Source organism: Tympanuchus pallidicinctus, unplaced genomic scaffold, assembly GCF_026119805.1.
Source record: "Tympanuchus pallidicinctus isolate F22 unplaced genomic scaffold, pur_lepc_1.0 scaffold17, whole genome shotgun sequence".
NCBI lineage: Eukaryota > Metazoa > Chordata > Aves > Galliformes > Phasianidae > Tympanuchus > Tympanuchus pallidicinctus.
In genome coordinates this window covers 1,018,121-1,041,498 of record NW_026294690.1, presented here as the reverse complement: position 1 = coordinate 1,041,498, position 23,378 = coordinate 1,018,121, and the positions used below count along the sequence as shown (strand labels likewise).

The window sequence follows — 23,378 nt, the reverse complement described above, 5'->3', positions numbered from 1 at the left end:
TCTTCTCCCATGTGACTAGAGATAGGATGAGGAGGAACAGCCTCACGCTGTATCGGGGAGATTCAGGTTGGATATTAGCAAGAATTTCTCGTCTGGAAGAGCCGTCAGGCTCTGGAACAGGCTGCCCAGAGAGGTGGTGGAGTCACCATCCCCAGAGGTGTTGCAGAAACATCTGGGTGTTGTACTAAGGCATGTGGTTTAGTGGGAATATTGCTGGCAGGTGGACAGTTGGACTGGATGATCTTGGAGGTCTTTTCCGACTTTGGTGATTCTATGAAATTATTCCAAAGACGGATGAGCAATCTACTCCCAGAAGGCATTTAGCAGAACCCCTGCTTACAGAGGTCCATTAGCAAACAGTTGTGTGTACACAGCAGCAAAAACTGGGTTTCACCAACACTTAGGGCTTGCTCTGTAGCAACACAAACATTTGCTTCGCTCGTGATGTTCTCACACATCCCTACTCGTTTGGCATGCCTGCTTGTGTTCAGCTGGGTGACACTTCTCTGGCAGTCATCGCACACTGCCGTAACCTGCACAAAGACAAGAACGTGGAATGACAGCACATGGCACAGAAACTGACTGGAGTTTGGTTATTTGGAAACATTCTTTCTTGTTGATGGTCAAGTGATTTACCAATAACTGAAATCCGGCATTAAAACATGCCTTATTAATTGCAGTGTCAAACAATAACAATAGTTGGATGTCCTGACCTGCTCAAAGTGGACGTGAATTGCTCCAACTTACATTTCTATTTGTTTTCTCTTAAGGGCTGTGAAGCTCATTTAACTCTTCCTTCGTGAAGCTTGTTGGCCATACAGGGATGTCTACATCTAATATTTCATGACCAACATGCAGTCGCTCTCGCCTATCATTTCCAGTAACAAAGAAACTTTATGTTACCACTGAAGAAAAAATAGAGCATTACTATCTGTATTATTCTGATCGAGGAAGCTGACCATTGAGCAAACCTCCCACCTTTGTAAGGCAATCACTGCACTCAGACTGCAAACTTCTCACCTTTGTTTGTTTTCAGCTAACATTCTAGTTCTCTTCCATCAGATCAACAGTGAGACTGAGTGCACCCTCAGCAAGTTTGCAGTGACACCAAGCTGTGCTGTGCAGTCAACACGCCCAAGGGACAGGATGCCATCCAGAGGAACCCAAACAGGCCGAGCAGTTGGCCCAGGAGAACCACAAGAGGCTGACAAAAAGCCAAGTGCAAGGTCTTGCACCTGGCTCACAGCAACCCTCACTATCAGCACAAACTCCAGCCTTAGATCTAATGCTCCCCTAACAGACTACAGATGCTTTGCCAGCCTTGCTCAATGCATCTTCAGCCACAAAGCCTCCCTGCTCCCACACTAGAATATCTTCTGGATAAACTACATCCTTAAGCCTTCCTCTGGAGAGGATCAAGACATTCCCTCTTCTCCCTGCCAGGCGAGCAGTCCCAGTGGAGTCCTAACTACCCGTCAAATACCAGTTACCCCAACATTCTGCTGCACCTTTCTTTCCACCTCGTAATGCTGCTTTTCTGCAGTCACAACTCAGCCTTTCACTCCTGAAAACCTACGCGCTTCACCTGCATTCTCCATCCATTTGCAATCCTTTGAGTTACCTCACTCAAACAACTTTCACCAACTGCAAACTGACTCCAAAGGAAACGCTGGCTGCTGCACCTGGAACAAAGCAATGCCAGACACAGGCGCAGACCCATACAGATCATCTGTTGTAAACTGGACGTATGGAAAAAGCTGTTTCCATTAAGGGAGGAGAGGCACTGGTACAGGCTGCCCAGAGATGTGGTGGATGTTCCATCCTTGGAGACATTCAAGGTCAACAGTCGGGCTGGATGGGGCTCTGGAGCATCGGTGCGACTTGTAGGTGCCCCCGTTCATGGCAGGTTTTGTGCATCTATCCTAACAAACGTTACACCCTCTTTAATATATCCCACTCGCAGAATCGTTTCAGTTGGAAAGGACCCTTAAAGGTCATCTAGTCCAACTCCCCTGCAATGGCTCTGCTCCAGGTGCAGAACCCTAATTTCCTCTGTTGAATTTCATGCCACTGACAACTGCCCAGTGTGTTAAGATACACCCCCGCTTTAGTAACTGCATCACCTTCTATTCATTCCATACATCCCTATATACTTCTGGCTTTTTTTATAAGCCAACCATCACCGGGGCACCATCAGTAGTTCTACTGGTTATGCTGACAAAAGTTAAAGAAAACTGCTCGAGTGCTTCTGCACACGTCTCTTCAAACTGTAATCTCTCAAGACTGACAGTTTGCTAGCAAACGAAGCACAGCACCATACATCATTTAGCACCATATTATTTGTGAGCACTGCCCTGCGTGCTCCCCACACCCCGGGGCCGGGTTGCTCCGTGGGGCTCAGCTGCTGCCGTGATGTGGCAGCATGGGATGTGGGCTGCAGTGCGAGGGGAGCTGGGCCACGTGCAGCCGCAGCTTGGACGTGGCTGCTGCACTGCATGGGCAGAGCTGGCTGCTTCCAAGCACGTCCTGCTAGCTGCCTAGAAAAGCACTTGTGCAGGACACACTGGCAGCTCTCACGTGCAGTGACAGGAAGAGATTCAGAGACGGAAGATACCCAAAGATAAAGAGCTCCCCTTACACAAAGGAGCACCATGCTTCCTGCACACAAACCATACCCTGCCACGTTTCCCTGCTTCCTCTCCCCGAGTCACACCTTCTCCCCCCTTCCCCAGACTGCTAAAATCATTACACTAGTAAGAGAAGTGCTCTTTGAGGCACTCCTCTTATCAAACCGTACTCCCAAAAACCCATCTACTACCACTGGGAAGACACAACTGACTGCAACCTCAAGGCTCCAGAAGTGAAGCCACAACTCAGTTCTCCTGTGTAAACTGCATTTGCTCCCTCCTCACTCCTCCTTGTCAGGCCTTACAAGCACACTGTGACACAACCTTCAGCTGCCTGACCAACACATTCCTCCTTGTACCCCGGTGCAGCACTCTGCCAACCCACCACAGTTTTACATCGAGACTGGCTAGGCTGATTTTTTCATCAAAAGAGAGAAGTGTGCACACAGGAGATATTCACCAGTGGCCACGAGGCGCTCTCTCACTGGTGAGACATGGCGAGGCCTCGGTTGGCTCCCAACACACAAGCAAGTCTCTTTGGAACAGCACTCATGCACTCTCGCACGCTCCTTCCGCATCCAACGAGGAGCCACAAGGGAGTCAGAGATCGAAATACTCCTGCACTCACAGGAAGTTTTTGGTAAAACCCCAAGCTCTGCTCCCAAGCTCCGACAGGTTCTTCCCTTATTGAAGCTCTGTCCCTAAATTGTATCAGGAAGAAAACACAGTTCCTGTTTACTAGCAAGTGACAACAACCCAAACCTTTCCTGCCTTTAAGGACCCCTTCTCTCTCCTATTCTTCCTTCCTTCTGCACACAGCTTTAAGTGTTTGCACAAAGAACAGAGCACAAGCATCTCTTAAGGGAAGTGATTAAAACACAGCAGGGATAAGCCCTTTCCATCACTGTTTTGTTTAGATTCCCCCAGCTGGCAGAGCTTTGGAAGGTGTCCTGCACTTAGCTTCCATGGCCCAGCTGTACATCAGAGGTGGGGAGCTTCAAACTATTTTCAGTATAACCTTAAAATGGAAACTGCTCTTCATAGCACTATCAGAATGCAAACGAGTTGCCCATTTTGTGCCCAACTGCCAAGCCACTGCCCCTCAGCACATCTGCTGATGCAATGCTGTGCCTCACGAAGTGTCACATCCCTTCTCTCTGCTCTGATCTTTACAAGGAGAGCAACTAAGTCACACGGAAGCACGACGCCCAGACACCAATTTGAAACCAGATACAGGGTTCAGAGTTCAGATTTAGGCACTCCTCAGAAGACAGAAAACCAGGGCAGGCTCAAGGTATCTCCTGGGGACCAAAGGCCTTTATACAAGTTAGCAAGTCAGCACCCTCTACAAGTGCTAAACCACAGTAAGCTTCCAAGCTTATGTCTTATTAGCTTTCATGCCATTAAACGAGGAGTTAAAGCCTCCACCTGCTCCTCCTCTCAGAAAACGTGCACACCCCCCCACTTCTTTACTAAATACTTACAGTACTAGAAAGCAAACAAGATAAACACACTCCCTAATACTGCCAATCACTGCACAGTTTGACCATCACACTTCATTAAACACCAGCTTTACTCGCAGCTGTTCAAACAGCATCTACCACAACACCTCATCAGGTAAAAGCAACCAAGGCAGTTTATTGAGGCAAATTTCAGAACGACTTCAGAAGAGGCAGCACCTCTCTCCCTACCACCTTCCAGCCAGGCAGTGGAAACACCTGAAAAGCAGACCTTCCTTTTCCTGCTACAGTTACGCTTGGGCTTTTCTCAGACAACTCGTCAAGCATCAAATTCTCATTTAAATCTACCTGGTGAGATCCCAAACTGATGGGAAATGTGACAACCACAGGAGTTACGAAAACATTGCTAGCAGTTCCAAACATCTCTAACAGTACCGCAGCGACACCAGACAGCATTCTGCCCCGTGAGCTCTGTTTATGGCCATCAACTCCACAATGCCACTGGAAGTGAAGATTTTTCGGGAGCTGCCTGAGGACCTGTGGAGTTTGCTGCGTAACCGCACTGCAGTCTTGCTGCTGTTCGCGTCTCAGCATCCTTGGCATTTCCTGCTCCGTTCAAACGGTGTGAAGGCAACGCTGGTCGTTCCAGCGGGCTGCTCGTGTGCTCTGAAACTGCCACAGTCAGATCTTAGGCCAGCAAGAACATCTCGGACCCTCAGGAAACAAAATTCTGCAACCTACGCTCTTACTTCATAGCTTCTGAACGTTGGCATCTTCAATACATAAAAATAAACATCAACACAAAGGTTAACACCAAACACAAAAAGGAGCCAGCCAGGTGACAAATCTCTTTTAACAGAAGGCAGCATTGTTTTATCCAAAAGCAAACAAACCCAGAAAGAAATCTTAGTCAACATACATAGAACATTCCACTTTGCAGAAAAGCAAGGCATTCCATGGAGAGAAATCTGCTCATAATCGCACTGATCATCTCAGATAGGAACAGAAAAGGAGTGAAGTCAATCATGTTTAACTCTACCTTCTGGAACCTCAGCTTTGATGTGACTGTAGGTCACAGCTGTTGTTAGGCATTGCTCAAAAACCCACTGCATTCCTGTTCAGATAAAAGCTTCAGAGTATTTCTGACAGGCTGGTCAACGCTCTCATTACAGGAATGATGTGGAAGGAAGTAAACTGACACAGCCACCTTGGGCACTGTCTGCTCAGTGCTTTACACTTCAGGCCACTGATCACACAGTTTTTCTGCACTGCATTAAGTTCTCTTCTGGTAGCTGTTACGTTGTGATTGGTCCTTGCTTCAGGTTTTGGTTCGGAGTTTCGTTTTTCAATGTCAAAATATTTGTTCTCTAACAGTTTCAACAGCCCACCATGCTCAATAAGGACATTCTTAGTTACATCTTAGTTAAGCCATACAACGCCTTCACATGTGGATTCCCTACCGGTAAGAAGGGAGCTCCCCACAGTAACTCTGGCCATCAGTTTACGTCAGGCATTACATCAGGTGCATTACAGACCTTCATCACCAAAAAGGCCGTTGGAAGAAAAGCTCAAATAGAACGATGCAGGAAGAGAAAATTACTCGGCTCTCTTCATCTGTGTGGACTAGCTTAGTCAGCAACCATTTATACCGTCACTACCAATACTTCCAACAAACTCATGTGGAAACCTTCCTCCACGCAGACCTGTGCAAAAAATACAACCCTCTGCAACTGCAACCATGTACAAGAACTATTCTGCCCACGAGCGTTTCACATTCCTTTCTTCATATACTGGGAGAGAAACTGGCTTCTGACAAAGCGAACCAGCTTGGTCTCCGTGCAGAACATGGTGATGGTGGTAGCTGCAAAGCACAGCGCCCCAATGCTGATGTGAATCAGCCTTGCTGTCCATCCCTTGTCGCAGCAGAACAGTGCCTGAAACAAAGGAAACAAGCAATTGAAGGAAAACCACTCAGCACAAGGTAGGCCAGCTGTTACACTACAGCATGAGCTCCAGTGCCTCTTGAGACCATCCCACCACGACATCACAGGGAGCACGGGCAGTGGGTGCAAGAAACATCTGTCACATGCACACATCCTACCACAAACCATCCTTCCTAGTCACAGCACTTGCTTTAAAAAACAAAACAACAAACAACAGAAAGTCAAGTGGCAGGAAATGAGCATTCTGCACATACCTGATAGATGTGGAAGTTATTTGCCACGGCAAATGGTTATCAGGAAAACTCTGCTCATGCTGTCCAACAGGTCTGCCATTCTGCCCCAACCTACTCAGCTGCCTTTCAGAAAAAAGGCCACTGCAAACCTCCCATGCCAAACATAAAGCTCTCCTTTCTAAGGCACCACGGAATGTCCACCTGTCACACTCTTGCACTCCCTAACACCACCACCTCTGCAGTAACTGGTCTGTGCAATTACCACTCTGCAACCTCAGTGCAAGCAGTTAAGGCACTTGGAGATGTTTCTGTTTTGGCGCTTGTTTTGCTTGTTGTTGCTGTTTTTGTTTCTTTAAACAGAAATTTTCATGACCTTTCTTTGCACTGTCACCTTCAGTTATCAAGCACTAAGAACGTGGATGTATGGGCAGGCAGCAGAACTGTTCTACTCATTAGCTACATGGTTCCCTGCCACCTGGAGAAGGCGTAGCAGGCAGGCACACGTCTGGAGATGAATATAATTATGTGTCTGTGTTTAATTCTCAACAGACCTATGCGCAGCCTCGCAGGCCTGAATGGAAATCTGCCAGGCTATGGTTATAAGCCTCTTCTGTTAACAGTATTTCTTTCCTTCTGGTGACAAAGCCAGCTGACAAACCTCGCAGTGAAAGGAAAATCCTGAGGCAGATACTTACCTCTGAGTAAACAGTAATTCCTCCGCTTATGACATAAGCCAGTATTAAGAATGGTGAGGGAAGCAAGCCTGTCAAAGGCCTGTAGGAGCTTTCCTTGAAGTAACCATAGATATAATGGATGCTGTGAGCAATGCGAATACCCATATTAAAGCAGTTGGCAAGGATAAAGCCAACGCTTCCACGCCAGCGGGTCAAGAAGTAAGAGCTGCACAGGAACATGAAGGACAAGGCCAGCATAACAAAGTTGTATCTAGGAAGAAGAAACAACAGAAACAACATATATAACGCATACAGTTGCACTGCTTCATTACTAAACGCATTTTCAAAAGAAAAAAATCCATTAGCTTGCTGAAACGCAGGAATGACAACTACTCTCATCTATGACAGATGGCAAGGTTGAGATCAGAGCCATGAAGAAAAGAAATCACCACAAGGTTAAAAACTATGCTGAGCAAAATAAAAAGATTTCTTTCTGTCAAAAGCAGATGTCATTTAATTGATGACCTAACAAAACAAAACAAAGCCAAAATAATTTGGAATGGCCTTATAATGGACAACTGCTGCAGAAGCGAAACAAGTCCGATGGCAGCCATCAGGCTGCAGTGCCAACACACCAGAACAAACAGAGAGCTGACAAAACATCCAGGCTGGGAGAGATCTCAGGAAGCCATGCAGTGCAACGCTCTACTCAAGGCAGACACAGCACTGAGCTCACGTGCCTGACTCACTTCATCCCAAACGTGCTCTATAGAAACTGCATCTAAAAGCTCTAACAGCTGCAGATATTAGTGAACTTTCAGTAACAGTCCACCTTACAAACTGAAGGTCAATTCAAGTACACGTACACTAAATAAGACTCCACATCTAAATCCCTTTCCCTGTTTGCTGTCCACCAAAAGCTAAGAGCCTTCTCAATTCACTTTTCTTTACCCAAAGGGTTGAACAGTTACTAAAGCTTCTACACTGAGGTCTGTACTCCAGCAGCTCAATTGGCAGTCTGGGCTTCAAGGGGCAGGAACACAGTCCTTAAAATGACTGCCCAAAGAAACTGGTGCCTCAGGAACTGAAAAGCATTTCCAAGCAAATGTCCAAGCAGAACATTTGCTCCCCATCCACAGCTTAACTCCATGCACATCACATACAGATGGTTACAGGAAGGCACAGGGGATACTCCTCACCTGTCCACCTCCTCTTTGCACATCAGAGCAAACGTGAAACATTCTGTTACTCCATTGACAGCAAGAAATAGGACATACAAAGAGTAGCACCGCAGAAGGTCTGGACCTAAAACAAAACAAAGACAACAACATCACAAGGGTAAAGAGATCATTATTTCTTTTACAAAACCACACTGGGTTTATACTCGACGACAGAAGCTGTAACATCATCACTGCTGATACTGGCAGCTTCTACGTGCCTCTGAGGAGCTTCTGGGCGACACATCTGGACAAGAACACAAACAGAAAACACAAGGCCAAGCAAAACCAAAACCAAAATACAAGAGAGCAGCAGCTGTTAACGTCAAAGAGAAGATCTCCACCACCAAAGTGATGACTGCACTAAATGGGATTCTCTACCTACTGCAAACCAATTCTTTCACTGCACAGAGATCTGTGAGAAAGGATCCAGCAGACACTGTAATGTGCTCAGAGCAATCAAACGCCCGTTTGGAATACAAAAGGAAGACGAAAAAAACAACAGAGCTGCTCAACATGTTCAACACCACATTAAGGATTAGACACACTAGGTTACATAGCTAGATTAGATAGCTGGATTAAAACCAGATATTTACATTTTACAGGTCACAGATACGGGTAACTTCAAAGTTCATGAGAAGCCAATTTCTGGATCCCTCCTTCCTTGTAAACCTCCTAATATGGTTAACACTACTGCCGAGCAACATTCCAGCCTCTGCAATCATCCCTACGGGCAACCTTGGGAGCTGCAGCACTGCCACAGCTGCAATATTTTAAGTGTAAGCATCTACAGGAGCACAAAGGACTTCAATTATTCTGCCAGAATAAGGCCAGGTGACAGCACAGCAGAATGCAGTTCCAAACACACACTGGGACTCGGGGCTGAAAGCTTCTTTTAAGCTGAGCTGAAATCAGGCAGAAAGCTGACCGAGCCAAGAACTCAGCACAGAGCTGAGAAGCAAAAACTGCAGCTCAAACTTTTTACCTGTTCCGGAGCTGAGCATCGAACCTCCATAAATATCCAGAGCCAGCTGAGAAAAGGCATAGCCAAAAACAGCAATGGTCAGGCCGATCAGAAGCACCAGCTTCAACAGCAACTCCAACACGTCTGCAGCCAGAGCAACGTCATCCTGGGCAGAAAACAAAAACACAACCACAAAAGCCAGCAGTCAATTACACCAACCAGAATCAGCACTGCTGCTGTTCTCACCAACTATTCCACGGGGAAAACCTCCACTGGCAACAAGCAAGGCAGCATCAGAACTATTCTTTGCTCCTGAAACACCTCCACATCTGGTCCTAGCTTCCAACTGTGCTCATGTATTCTTTTTCTCTTCCGTGTGACACACAGAACTCTAAACTAAGATCAGCCATTAACAGCTCTGTTGCAGGCTTTAAGGAAAGGGGAGAACAGCAGCTGCACCTGCTAACAGCCAGCAAACAGCAAAGGAAAGCACAGCATTTGCCCAAGGCCACAGCCTGAAGCACCCAAAGGGTCACAACTTCACTGCCACTTTGGACTACGAGTTTTGCCACAGCACAAGGAGCAACTGCAGCTCCCAGATGATGCAGTGTTATGCTACTGCGCCCCTAACTCCTTCTTTGCTAGCTTTTCACCTGCTTGCTTTTTGCTCCAGACCCCTTTGGCACGCTCTCCACTTCAAATTGCTTTCCATTTCAACAGTCTCAATGCACGCCAGTCCCATTCCTGATACAATTCAGTTCCAACAGAAGGCAAGCATTGCATGTGGAACCAAGAGTGACAAGCATACCTGCTTCTGATCCTTTACGTTCTTCCCTCTTTCCAACACTTGAGCGAAAAAGACATAAAAGCTCTCTTCAATAGGCAAAAAGATGAACCTGGCCACCAGCGAACCCAGATTGTTCACAGTATCATACACACCTTTACAAACAAAAGACACCAACAAGCTGTCACTTTTTTCTGCCACAATTCCAGGACTAACAGCAGCACAAATTCCTATCCCACATTTCTGACAAACAAAGAGAAAACCAGCAGAACTTCATCCAGTGACAGCCCCAAACACCCCCAGACAGCCCCTTCAGTGCTTACTGCAGGGAAGAGAACAGAGCCAGATGAAGGAGAATCTGGTCTCTGAATGGCAACAGGAGAGTAAAGCTTTCACTGACAGGGAGGAAGAGAAAGATGGGCATTGTTAGCTTGAGGCACTGTTGGTTTCTTGCTTTTTGCTCCCATTGAAGTGAACAAGGAACCCCAGGTAACGTTTTACCAGCACTTCCAGACTCAGGAAGACACCAAGCATTGCTCCAAGTCTGCTAAGACATCTGGCTGTATTACCAGAACACAAACAGCAAATCACGAGGGATTCAGCACATGGACAAATGCTGTGCAACTTCACAGAGAAACAACACGGTGCGTTTCTGACTGATTTCACACCATCCCCATTCAAACTCTCGTAACGTTTGCAGAGCACAAGCATTTCTGCACTCGTCCATTTTATAAAGACCGTCCAGTAGGAGGCAGCTTATTTGTTCCCTGGGAGGGCCAGCAGTGGATGAACCTTCCGGCAGCGAGAGCATAAAGCCTGTGCTTATGGGAGAACGTTCCACTGCCAGCAGGGAACGGGAATTCAAAACAGCCAAGAAACTTCCAGCAGCGGGCCAGCAATTACGGCCTGTTCTCCTGCCCAGGTGAGACCTGTGGTGCTGCCCCCTGAACTGCTGCTGCCGTGCATCACTCTGTAACGACACAGCAGTCTCATGGAACACGTTCAGTGGGAGATGCAATGCTACAAACAGCAGTGCTCCTGCTGGAACAGCCAGCACAGGCTCCACAGGAAGAAAACGGGACCAAAGGAAGAAAAGGAACTGCAGCGCATCAGATTCCTTCCTCTTCCAGTTTTTTAAAATGGAAACAAGATGCACAGCAAAACAGACACAACTGCACAGTTCTGATCCAAAGCAAAACATTCTTTACATGCACAACCCTCAAATAAGCTGCTTTGGTTTTGGTTGTTGGTTTGTTGGTGTGGGCTTTGGTTTTTTTTCATATCCGTTTGTCCATCATTCTCTGAAATGCACCTCGAAGTCCCAATGCCACTGAATCCTCCCACACTGTCACGTTATTTTCAAGTGGTTTCCAATATTTTCAGAAGCAGACAACAAGTAGAAAATTCTGCCGCTGTCCCACAGCATCACCACACTCACCCTGATCGCCAAAATCGATCACGTTCAGAAAAGTCATCACGTATCGCTCACCTGCAAGTTCAGAATACAGAAGTCAGGACAAGCCCCTACACCTCCCCCAGGTGTGCTCAGGCACTGCTCACAGGCAGCATTCGAGAGACACGTCTCACAGGACAGTGCTCATGCTCCATACGCCTTCAACCACTGCCTCTGGCTCGGCAGCACCCGCTGGTGCCGCTCTTGAACACCGCCCCCCCCCCAGCCTTCCCAGGCTCCGTGTGCACCTGGTGCCCAGCATTCACTTGCCTTTCCAGCACCCCCACACATCCAGCCTCACCCTCTGTCAAAATCTGCTTCAGGAAGGATTGCTTGAAGAAGCTCCAAGTCAGCCGCGCTTCCTTCCAGTTAAGGAAAGGCTGCAACACCCAACAAACAACGTCACTCCCACCTGGCTGACTTTCTCCCTTGCGCACAATCACCATCGCTGCAGACAGACCGAGGAACTGCAACAGCTTCCTACAGCACACAGCACTCGACAGGATGAGATGGGGAAAAGTTACCTAGCGCACCGATGGAACACTCAGAACCCTCACGGTAAAATTCATCTTTCAGTGCTCTTCAAAGCCTTCCCGCAAGTCTCACAAGCCAGAACTGCCTTTCTATTCTCCATCCCTCAATCTCACCCTCACAATGCCTTCTTCCTCACCGTGCCTTTTCAGTTCCTTCTTCGCCCCATCTCCTTTCCAGAGGACATCAGAGATCTGAGTATCTGGAGGACGCTGTGCACCACCATGTCTTGCTGGAGGAAAAGCTGAAGTACCAGCACTATAAGATGGCCCTGGATTCTCTCCTGCCTTCCACCTGGTACCTGCTCACTCCCTTGAACACTGCAAATGTTCCAGCTCCAATTAATGGGTTGCGCAAAGCAAGACAAGACAGCCAACGAGGAAGAGAAGACAGCCAACGAGGACCAGAAACAGACAGCTCCAGGTTCCTCGTGGTCTTCTGATAAGGATTTGAACGCACCAACCATAAATGGAATTTCATGCAACCGTCCTTCCTGACCAGCCATACTTCATAACCTCAGAATCTCACTTCACTCCAGCGCCTCCACACAGTTTGCAAAAGTTCTCTCCTCAAAGACTTGAGAACAAACTGTGCGACCCACCTGAGCTTCCATCAAGTTCGGTAACAGAGCTTTCATTGTTGGGATTGGAAAGGACTTCTTTGCTGCTTCAGGAGATCCCAAGAACTTGGCAAAATAAACCACGTAGCACATTACCAGAACACTGGTGTATAAAAGCTGAAAAGACGGGGAAGGAAAGAATTAAAAACCAATAAATAGCAGAACAAAACCAACTTACAATCATAGAGTCACATGCTAGCTTCCCCAAGTCAGTGGGAACTGAAGGCAGTAAGAAGTTCTCACTCCTGTCAAATTTCAATCAGGCAGAAGGCATTACTGTAACTCCCCTCCACCCACACAGAACGCTGCTGATTTAAATTTCTCTAATCAGCAGATCAGCATCACAGTCCTGTGCCAACCTTCCTCACCTCCCATTCAGTATTTTTAGAAAGAGCCTGTTGAGTCCAATTTAAAAACAACTATTTGGTCAAAGCACATACAGCATCACAGCCTCATTTGCAAAACCTGCCTTTCTGCATGCAACAAAGGTGCTCCCTTGCACCTCCATTAAACTGACTGGGGTCAAAACATCAAGTCAGTAACAGCTATCACCACAGCTCTCAACGTTTAAATCCTATCCTCAAAGGAACCTTCCCTCACCTCCCCAGTGCTCTTCAGCAGGCTACACGTCAAAGGCAGCAGCAAGTGACCCTTCAGAGCAAGAACTGATGTCGAGAAAGAAGACAGGAGGCTTACCTGAGCCAAGGAAAAAATGTAGAGGCCCCACTGTGGATAAAGGATGACTAGAACAACCGTCAGAAAGCATTTTGACACTACGGAAAGGCTTTCAGCAATTACCTTCAAGAAAGAGAGAACAGAGAACGTTCCTTTTTGCCAGCTTAAGCACCTACAGGAACACAAAGCGCTTCAGTTTCATACGCACAGCCCAACTTAGACTGCAGTCTCTCTGCACATCCTCGCATCTCATGGTACACAATTCCCCCGTGGCACTGCCCCAGCCCCCTGCGTGCGACACACACAGCAGTACATCTGGCTTCACACAGTCGTGATCCCAGCTGTTGCCCTTCACCATCTCACTCTGGCAGTGGAAAGCACAACTGGGGAAGCCATCTGTGCCTCCCTCTGATTAACACTCATGATTACGTATTTAATGACCATAAGGTGATCACTTCTAAATAAATTAATTTCCTTTCTTGAGCACGAGCAAACTGAGTGTTGTAACATATCTGCTACAAGTAAGTCATGCATCATTAAGCAGCCCATAACTTTATTTACTTTTTAAAACACTCCTGAACACATACAAAGCCCGTTCAGGAATCCGTTCTTTACATCACTGTTTTCAACAGGAAAAGATTTCTCTCTCTCCCTCTCCCTCTAACACACACACACACACACACACACACACACACACACACACACACACAGCCCCATGCACGTAGCTTCCTTACTAACCTTAAGTCTTACAAACAAGTGAGCCTGGGCTAAAACCCAGAACGGTTCTCCTAGAAGCTCAACAACCGCAGAAAGGCCAAACGCCACAACAGCAGCCCCATAATGAGGAACCGCCGACGGATCAGGAACTTCAAGGAAGTGCAGCCAGACGAAGCCCAAGGAAACAGACCAAAAAACACCAAGAGGGACTCTAAAAAGTCAACGTAACAACAGTCAGGTTTTCTCAGGCAGAAAAAAGAACGGGAGAAAATCTGATTACAGTTTCACGGGCTGGTCTACTTTCCTTAGTTTTGAAGTGATACGATGAATTCATTCCTATTGCAACTGTAACCTTGGGTGTAAAACACGTAGCTACGAGTTGCCACGCGCTGCTCCGAGCTGTGGTGTAAAACCTGTAACAGCAACGTGCAACCACAGGTTTTGATGCCACCACTCCAAGCGCTGTGCCGAGCCTTCCACGCAACGACAGCGCAGTCAGCAGAAGAAAACACGCCCGCGACCGAGCCGTGCCGGCTGCCAGCAGCAACGCAGCGTGAGGCTCTTTCCGGCAGCGGCCGCCGCCAGCAAAGCCGAGCGGGGCACGCGGTGCGGACGCTCACTGCCTTCTGCCGATGCCGCTTCGGGACCCGCGCCCTCGGCCGGAGCGCGGCAGGTTTCACGGCCCCGCGGCGGGGCGAATCCGAGCCCCCGCTCTCACATCCCCGAGCCGCCCGACGTTCGACTCGCAGCCACAACGCGCCTCGCATCGCTCCCACAAGGCCGCTCGCGCTTGAAACGGCGCCGCTCTCAGAGTAGAACCGGCGACGCGAACGCCTTCCCCGCGCGAGCTCTCGGACAAGAGCGAGAAGGCAAAGACCGGCCGGGGAGCTCTCACGTCAGCCACAGCAGGTTGATGGTCGCGGCCCAGCTCCGCTCCGCGCCGCCGCTCAAGCAGGCCCTGCGGAACGCCTCCCTGGCCAGGAAGACGGCCGTGGAATAGAGCAGAGTCAGCCTGCAGGAGACGGGAGGGGAAACGCGCGATCGGTCCCTCGCTCGCCGCCTCCGCGGGGCCCGCCGTTCACCCGTCCCGCCGCGCGGAACCGAACGCGGCCACGCGAGGCGGCCGGAAGGCGGAACGGCGATCACCTCACGCCGACGACGCCGACGAGCTCCCTGGAGAGGCGGCGCAGCGTCAGGGCGTTCAGCCCGAAGGCGGCCGCCCGGAACAGCACCTGCGGAGGAAGCGGGGCGGGAAGCGCCGCCGGGGGACCGGGCCGGCCGCCAGGGCGCCGCCGAGGAGGGCGAGAAGCGGCAGGGGACGGGGGGGGACGCGGCGGCCCGTACCTGCAGCAGGGCGCCTGAGGAGGCCAGGCGGGCGGTCTGGCGCAGCGCGGCACGCGCGGCCATGGGCCCCGAGCGGCCCCGAGCGGCCCCGAGCGGCCCCGAGCGGCCCCGAGCGGCCCCGAGCGGCCCCGAGCGGCCCCGAGCGGCCCCGAGCGGCCCCGAGCGGCCCCGAGCGGCCCCGAGCGGCCCCGAGCGGCCCCGAGCGGCCCCGAGCGGCCCCGAGCGGCCCCGAGCGGCCCCGAGCGGCCCCGAGCGGCCCCGAGCGGCCCCGAGCGGCCCCGAGCGGCCCCGAGCGGCCCCGAGCGGCCGGCCGGAAACGCCGCCGGCGCGCCGCGATGACGTCAGGCGGGCGGTGATGCTCACTGCGCCCGCCCCGCCCCGCCTCCTGCGCAGGCCGCGGCTCTGCTTCGCTCGGCGCTCCTGCGGGCGCTCCGCCCTTCTGTCCGACGGCGGCCGCTGGAAGCGCGTTCGGAGGAAAAGCGAACAGTGCGGCCGGCAGGCTGAGTCCGGCTCCCTCGTGACGGAACGCGAGCGGCAGGGCCGGTCGGTCAGGGCGTAGAGAACGCCGAGGAAAACGGCTCTGCCTGACACGGACCGCTGCAAAGAAGGCGCCGAGAACATTTTCCTTACCCTCAGCGGTCACGTTCCTGCCGCACAAGGTACAGGAGGGAGATTCTCTCCTTTGACCGTTAAGATACGTGTTAAAAAAGGGTTTTCTCTCTTCTGCCCTCTCTTCAGCCGAGCTGAGTTCAAGCTCCGGGCTTTTGCCTTTCCAATGTTCTCCCCAGTGTGCGTCCCAACAACTGGAGTACCCAAATAATTTGTCAGGACGGTACCTGTGATACCGGCAGACTTTATTCACAGTGGCAATGCCCTGCAGAGACAGCGCGACATCTTTTATGCCCTATTATCCGACTCTGATCTCTTCCTCCCCTGGGTCCTCTTTGCCTGAGTGCTTCAGGTTCTCAAATCTTCTCAATTCTTTCCTATGGTACAGTTTCATAGACATCTTCCTCTTCTTCCCTTTCTTCATTCCCCACCTCCTCTAACACCATCATTTTATCCATTTTTTATTGGGGGTGGCTCCACTGGTGTTTGCTTTCAATAGGTAAGTATGGACACAATCATCCATTTCCATTTACCAACCAGGACTGCAGCCATCCAGGGATAGAAGTATTTATTCCTGAATTCTCTGTGGAGAAATCAGTCAGCCGCCTCGCCCTAGGAAACCTCATGGGTGGGCCTCCCAGCGCATCCTCACGCACCTCTCCCTCGAGTCCCAGAGCCTCAACCCCATTACACAGGGGCACCGGTGGAATCGAGGTGGGTCGGGATGGGGGTTGCTGTGACGCCCAGCTGGGAGCAGCTTCCGCTCCTCCTCTTCCCTTAGCGCGTACCAAACCCGCGTGTCATTTCTGTTTTCCACAAGGCGCCACTCAGGGAAGGCACAGGGACTGCCAGAGCAGCAGTGCATCAGCAAGACAAGGGGATGCAGGGAGCGGCACCTGGCGAAGCGGGGGGTGCCAAAGCGTTACCTTGGAAGCCTCGGGAACCGAGAGCAACGAGGGCCTGCAGCCATCTGAGCCCAGGCTGGGACTTGCCTTCTCACAGCGCAGCAGGGCAGGCTGTGGGCAGCGCTGGGCACAGATCCCAAGGACAACGCGGCCGCTTCAGGAAGCGGCGTCGGACATCTCACGGGCTGCAGCGGCGCGGCAGAGCAGAGCGGGACAGTCCTTTCCTGGGCAGTGCCGGGCCTGATGCGCCCCACAGTACGGTTGGCCACACACCAGCATCACGATACTAAAACAAATCCAGGGATCTTTGCTCCCCTGAATTCTTATTTCCATCTCTCACTCTGGCAAAACAGAGCTTGCAATGAAGACGTTGCTGCCAGATGTAAATACACCCGAAGCCAAGGGGCTGTTGCGGGGCTATAAAAGGCTGTGAGCACGTACAATGAAGCTCTCTGTCCTGCACGAGCAACGGAGCCCATGCCTAAGTTGCCACCAGCTGTCCCCGTTCTGTGCCCTCCCAGCTCCTGGTGCCCCATCAGCCCCTCTCCAGCAGGACACCACGACGGGCTGAGAAGCTGAAACGCCTGCAGCTCAGTGCAGCACTGCTCAGCAACAGCTAGAAACACTGCCGTGTTATCAACACTCTGTGTTTCTCCTGAAGCCAAAAGAGAGCACCAGATGCCAAGAAGGAAAACTCAACTCTGTCCCAGTGGAAACGGTGACACAGTTTAATTTTACTGGGGGGGACGTGGGGATGGGCTGAAGGGCCCTGAGAAGGACTCCCAGACCCCAAAGCCGCAGCTGGGGCAAACGCACACAGTGGCGTCCAGGGCTCCTTCCACACCAAAACTGCCAGGAACAGCCCCAGGCTGCGGGGCAAGAGGAGGGGTTCTGGGTGGAGCCGGGCAGAATGGGGTGATATCACTGCCACCTCACAATGGGCCTCGTCCCCCTGAAGGCAGAGCTGGAGCAGCAGGCGCATTTGCCGCTGTTCCCTCTTGAGCTTCAAGATGGAGCAGACACCCCCGAGCCAATCCCAAGAGGCATGGCCAGAGATACCGAGAGCACCCCGCAACCCCACGGCCCAGCAGGGGCCCTACGAGGTGTGCGAGGTGCAGCCCCTGCAGGGGCCATCGGGCTCAGCTGAGGATCCTGCCTCCGTCGTGTCACCGCAGCAGGAGGATCCCCTGAGCTGCATCCGCGCCGGCTGCACGCGCAGACCCCAGGTAGCGGGCACTCTGTGCTTCCCTGGCGGCCCCTGCCCGGCCGTGCCCTGAGGGTGCCGGGGTCCCCTGATGCCGGCACCTCTAATTCCCCTCCCTGTCCCAGGAATACGCACAGAAGCTGAGCTTCCTGGCCTCCGTCCGCACCACCTGCACAGCCGCCCGCAAGGACAGCCAAGCTCAGCATCACCTGTGTGCCTGCGCGTCGGAGGTGGCGCAGTGCATTGAGGTAAGGGGAGCGCCGCAGGGCCGGGCGGTGGGCACAGCGCTGCCCACTGCGGGGTCGCTGGGGAGCCCCGGAGCCGGGACGGGGGGCCCGGGCTCCACACACCAGGCAGGGCCTGCTGCACCGTCCCATCCCTTCCCATCCTGCTGTGCCCTCAGGAGATGATGCAGGAGGAGCCCGCTGTGTGCCCGGACGTGGAGCTGCGGCAGGAGGCCATCAGCGCCATCGCCGCCATGAGGTACCGCCCCAGCCCAGCTTTGGCCAACGTGGTGGCACTGGTCCCAGCCAGGGGCCGTGAGCAGAGCATCACGCCTCTGCCCTCTCTCCCCTTGCAGCAAAGCGCAGCTGCTTCCAGAGGAAGAGAACAAGAGTCTCCTGCGCACCTGCATCAGCAGCGTCCTCCACCTGCCAGGCCGTGAGGATGACACAGACTGGGAGGTGCGCACGGCCTGAGCCCCGGGAACGCTTCCTGGGCACCAACCGCCCGGGATGCCGCTCTGCTGCCAGCAGGACGCAGCAGGGATGGCCGCCCTGACCCCTGTCCTCCTTGCAGATCATGGAAGCCCTGCACCGCCTGCTGGAGGGGCTGTTGGGCAGCACCGGTTCCACTGTCCTCAATGAGCTGCAGAACATCTTGGAGGTCTGGCTGTGTGGCAAGGCTGGGATTTGCGGGGATGGTTTCAGGCCGTGAAGGGGGATCCACGTGAGGTCCCCCCACAACCTGCTGCGGGCAGGGGGTGCTGGCCCGAGGCCAGCCCTTGTGGGGTCAGAGGGATGGGTGGGGAGCAGCAGGAAGGCGGCAGGGCCGCAGCAGGACAGGGACGCAAACACCCAGCCCCACTGCAGCTGGGGAGCGAGCGGAAGGACGAGCGCCCCGTGCCGGGGGCCAACCGGCTGCTTTTCTCTCCACAGCTCCTGCTGCCCTTCACTATGAGCCAGCAGGCCACCGTGGAGGAGAGGGCCGTGGCGTGCATTGGCAGGCTGCTCGCCTTCACCAACTCCTGCTCCTCGCCCAAGGTAGGTGCCCTGGTGCGCACAGCTCTGGGGACTGCGTCCTGGCTCCCCAGCTGGAGCCCACCTGTCTCGCCTGCCTCCAGGCTTGCGCACAGCCTGGGCTGGGCCCCACTGCCCCGCTCAGCCGTGCGCCCCCGCTGCCTCTCTCCCCAGCCATGCACCTGCTTCATGGAAACCGCCGCCTCCCAGCACAACTGCGAGGAGAACCAACGTTTCCCTATGCTAGGGAAGCTGGCCGGGCACCTCATCCTCTCCTGCACCTCCACGGATGAGAGGACGAGAGACGAGGCGATGAAGGCTGTCCATCAGCTTTTCACCCTCATCCCCATACCAAGTGAGAGGAGTTGCATTGGGCTAGGTCCCTCCGACCTCCAGGTGCCCAGGCCCCTCACTCACATTGTGTGCGCTCCCCTCCAGGATGGTCGCTGAAGCAGCAGAGGCCCAAGGTGCCACAGCTCTGGGAGAGCCAGCTAGCTTTGCTCCACCAGGAGGCTTCCCATGACAGCAGAGCCATTACGATCTTTCAGGTACAAAGAGCAAACCCTGTGCCCACAGGAGAACCCAGGCCTGCAGTGTCAGAAAGAGTGCAGGCGCTTTCCTCGAGCAGCCCTGGTGCCCGTACAGCCCTCACACTCCCTATCCTTGGTGTCTCCCAGCCCAGCCCCTGCTCCCAGCTCTCCTGAGGCACTGACACGACCCAGCAGCCACACAGGGGAAGAGTCATCCCTTCTCTCCTTCTTCCCACAGGTCCTTCTGAAATACCTGGCGTACCCTGAAAGGGTCAACGTATTACTTTGTACCATCGAGAGCATGACAGCGCCAAGCCTCCACAGCACCGAGCTGGCTGCCCACATGGTGGATGTGCTCGCTGCAAAGACTTGCTTTCCTCCACGGCAGGTGGGAACCTGCTGCTGCCACAGCTCCAGCCCTCGGGGCTCTGCCCCATCCCTGGCACTGGCACCGTGCTGTGCCCACTGGCAGCAGAGCCCTGCTCCAGTGCCGTCCCATTCTCATGTGTGTCCCCCTTCAGGTGCGGAAGATCATGAAGACCATCTACAACAGCCTGCCGTCCATCACAGACAGGGCAGCTCGCAAGAGCCTGGGCAGGGCCCTGCTCGTGCTGGCCAGCAAATTCCCCAAGCAGACGGTCAGCAGCCTGCTGGTCTGCTCCCCCACCTGCACCAGGTAGGGGGCCCACGGCCCTCAGGGCTCCTCTCCCCTCCTCTCGCCACCATATGGCTGTCAGCCAGGCGAGAGCAGCCACGCTGACAGCCCTGGGGACCTGCAGGGCCGCTGTCACCATGTGGAAGGAAATGCTCTCAAAGCCCCCAGCCATGGAGAAGGTGCTGCAGGAGCTGCTCCAAGTGCTGATAAACCATTCTGAGCACCACGCGTCACCATTCATCAAGGACAGGCCACGTGTCCTTGCCCTGGCTGTGAGTTCCTCGCTCACCCAGCTGAGCCTGAGTCCCCGTTCCTCTCCCCTATCCGCCCCCTTCCTGCCCTGGCATCCCTCCATAGACCTGCCGGGGGCTCTGGGGGTCCCCCTTGCCTACACGTGTAGGGATGGCACAGAAAGGAAACCTGGGGGACGGGGCAAGAACCGTATCTGGGTGGTTTCTGCAGGCTGCAAGGACCCTACTGGAGATACTCCAACTGCCTCTGGTCCTGAAGGAGGCCCGGGCCTTCTTCCCAAAGCTCTTCCTGGCCCTCCTCCTGCAAGTGTCCTTCACCACCAAGCTGACACAGCAGGAGGTGGAGATCTTCTGGGAGGCGCACCAGCAGAACCCGGTCACTCCCATCAGGTGCTGCATCCCCCCGCCCCCCACTGCACCAGGACCCGGTGCTGGGGCTCCCGATGCGACTCGCACCCTTCTCCACCTGCAGGTCCACGGTGCAGGCCATGAAGGTGCTGCTCTGCAGCGAGGGCCTCCAGAGGCAGATGGAGGCCATCCAGGAGCAGGGGGGCTGGGACGCGCTTCTCAGCTCTGCCACCCACCTCCAGGGCGTGCAGGTGGTGGCCAGGTGAGAACTCCTTCCCCGGCCTGCCAGGGGTCCCCAGTGCTCGGACAAAGTGCTGCCACAGCACCACAGCCTGTGGCCCCTGCGGCACTGGCAAGAGGGCTGCACAGCCACAGCTGCGTCCCCCCGGCTCGGGGCTCATGGTGCCTTCTTATCCCTGCCAGGGCTGTGAGGGAGCTGCCCGGTGCTCTGCGTGACGCCATCTGCCACCAGCTGGTTGAGCTGCTCAGCACCAGCTTCTACTCCTGGGAGGTGGTGGCCATGGTCTTCCTCATTGAGGTGAGCAACAGCTGCAGGAGAGCCAACTTGAGGCTGTTTGGCTGTGCCCTGCTGCCTTTCCCCAAGCGGAGTGTTAGATCCAGCACTAAGAGCCACCTGTGTTGCAGGTGCTGGAGTGCATGGACCTCACCACAGAGCTGCACGGCATCCTCAAAGTCTTCACCATGTATCTGCAGAGCCAGAGCATGAGCATGCGGCAGCTGGTGCTCAGGGGCATCCTGCAGCTCAGCAGGAGGCAGGACACGGTGAGCAGGGGGGCCTCAAAGCCCATCCCATCACTGCCTGCTAGCCTCGGGGCTGGCACTGGAGTGCTTTTGACCCCACTGTGCTTCCAGCTGTACCTAAAGGAAGGGGTGCTTTTCCCGCAGGCAAGGCCAATGATCATCTTCATGCCGTGCATCATGGAGCAGCTGCAGGATGCAGACAGCGACAGCCGTGCCATAGCCCTGCCGATACTCAGCACCCTGTTGCAGCTCCCGGATGTGGCCGAGAGCAGCTTCATGGCTCTGGAGCTGGCCAGCAAGCTCCCAGCGCTCTTTAATGATGTAAGGATGCTAGGGAGTCCAGCACACTAGGGATGTGTGCCCATGCCTGCTGCCCCCGCCCTCCCGTGTCACAGCACACCAGGGGACTTCCTGGCTGGTCTGCAGTTCCAGGCGCTGCGTGCCCCTGGGTGGACCTTCTGCAGGGCAGAGCTTGCACGCTCTGGAGCAGTTCTGGGGCCATCGTCAACATCTGCCCGCCGCCTCTCAGCTCAGAGATTCTGCCCCCACTTCATTGGTGGCAATGGCCCTGCTTGCCATGGACGTGGAGCTGCTGACACAGACATCCGTCTGTCCTTCCTTCCTTCCTCCTCTGCAGGAGTCCACCACTGTGCGGCAGCTCTCCATGGACCTCTTCCTGGAAACGCTGAACTTTGTGGAGGACCGAGAGAGGAGGAAGATGCAGAAGGAGGTGCGCAGGAACCTGGTCCTGCTGTATCTCCACCTGCACGACGAGGAAGAGAGCGTGGCCAAGGTGGGGATTGCGTTCATTTGGGGGAGGGCGATGCTGCTCCCGCGGTGCCCCCCAAACTCCACGAGCACTGCAGCCCACGGCAGCATCAGCCCCCGCTGCTGCATCCTCCCTATGGAGGAGCTGCGGGGGACGCGGGCTGTGCTGCTGCTCGGGCTGCGGTGCCATCTCAGCTGCTTGGCAGGCCTCCCAGAAAGCCCTCCTCGGTGCCGCACGGTTCCTGCGCTGGAGGCGGCTGGAGCACCTGGTGCAGACGGCGCAGTTCCGGCAGATCGCCGAGTGCCTGGTACGCACGTTCCCACACCCCAGGGCAGGGTCGCGACCACCCTGCGCTGACCCCGCGCTCTTCCTTCTCCAGCTGGACAAGAGGGGGATGAAAGCAGCAGCGCAGGACTATGTGAGCCAGAGCCTGCTGTACCTACAGAGCCCGCAGGAGCCCCTGCAACGGGAGGCCGTGCGGTTCATCGGTGAGCCACGAGACTGAGCTTCCCCTGTCCCCGGCCCTCCAGCTGCACCCGCGGAGCAGCCGGGGTCGCTGACGGGGCCGTGTGTTCCTAGGGCTCTTAGTGCAGCACATGACGGATCAGCAGCAGGTCGAGAGAGAGCGCCTCTACGAAGGTGAGCCAGGCAGTGGGATGCTGGGGCAGCTGGCAGGCGACGTGCCTGTCCCCTGCTCCCTCCCGCCGGAGGGAAGAGCTGGGCGCCCTGCGGGTACACGGCTGCCATTGAGCCGCTCTTTCTCTCAGGCCTTCGGAGAGCGCAGCGAGACCCCACTCCATCCGTCTCCTCGCTGGCCCTTCAGATACTCAAGATCCTGCAGGAAAGGAGGCCACGTCCACCACGAG

At 53.9% G+C, this 23,378-nt stretch overlaps 1 protein-coding gene and 2 long non-coding RNA genes across 3 annotated transcripts in view; 1 reads left to right on the top strand and 2 right to left on the bottom strand.

Annotated features, from left to right (window-relative positions):
• The window catches only part of LOC128078343 (uncharacterized), a 33,546-nt gene extending 12,869 nt beyond the window's left edge, over positions 1 to 20,677 (top strand). Inside the window, exon 3 of the long non-coding RNA XR_008205590.1 lies at positions 20,562 to 20,677. This is a non-coding gene — a long non-coding RNA (uncharacterized LOC128078343). The remainder of the gene's footprint in view (positions 1 to 20,561) is intronic.
• Positions 1 to 23,378, bottom strand: part of LOC128078338 (uncharacterized) — a 95,930-nt gene that overhangs the window by 9,879 nt on the left and 62,673 nt on the right. The window lies entirely within an intron of this gene.
• RFT1 (RFT1 homolog) lies at positions 4,241 to 15,321 on the bottom strand. Its single transcript, XM_052678404.1, has 13 exons — positions 15,242 to 15,321; positions 15,044 to 15,129; positions 14,793 to 14,909; positions 13,919 to 14,108; positions 13,202 to 13,303; positions 12,488 to 12,622; positions 11,657 to 11,735; positions 11,341 to 11,391; positions 9,927 to 10,057; positions 9,140 to 9,284; positions 8,137 to 8,242; positions 6,959 to 7,208; positions 4,241 to 6,021 (listed from the first exon to the last, which is right to left on the bottom strand). Exons 1-13 carry the CDS (start codon positions 15,302 to 15,304, stop codon positions 5,857 to 5,859), a joined length of 1,620 nt encoding a protein of 539 aa, XP_052534364.1. The 5' UTR covers positions 15,305 to 15,321; the 3' UTR covers positions 4,241 to 5,856.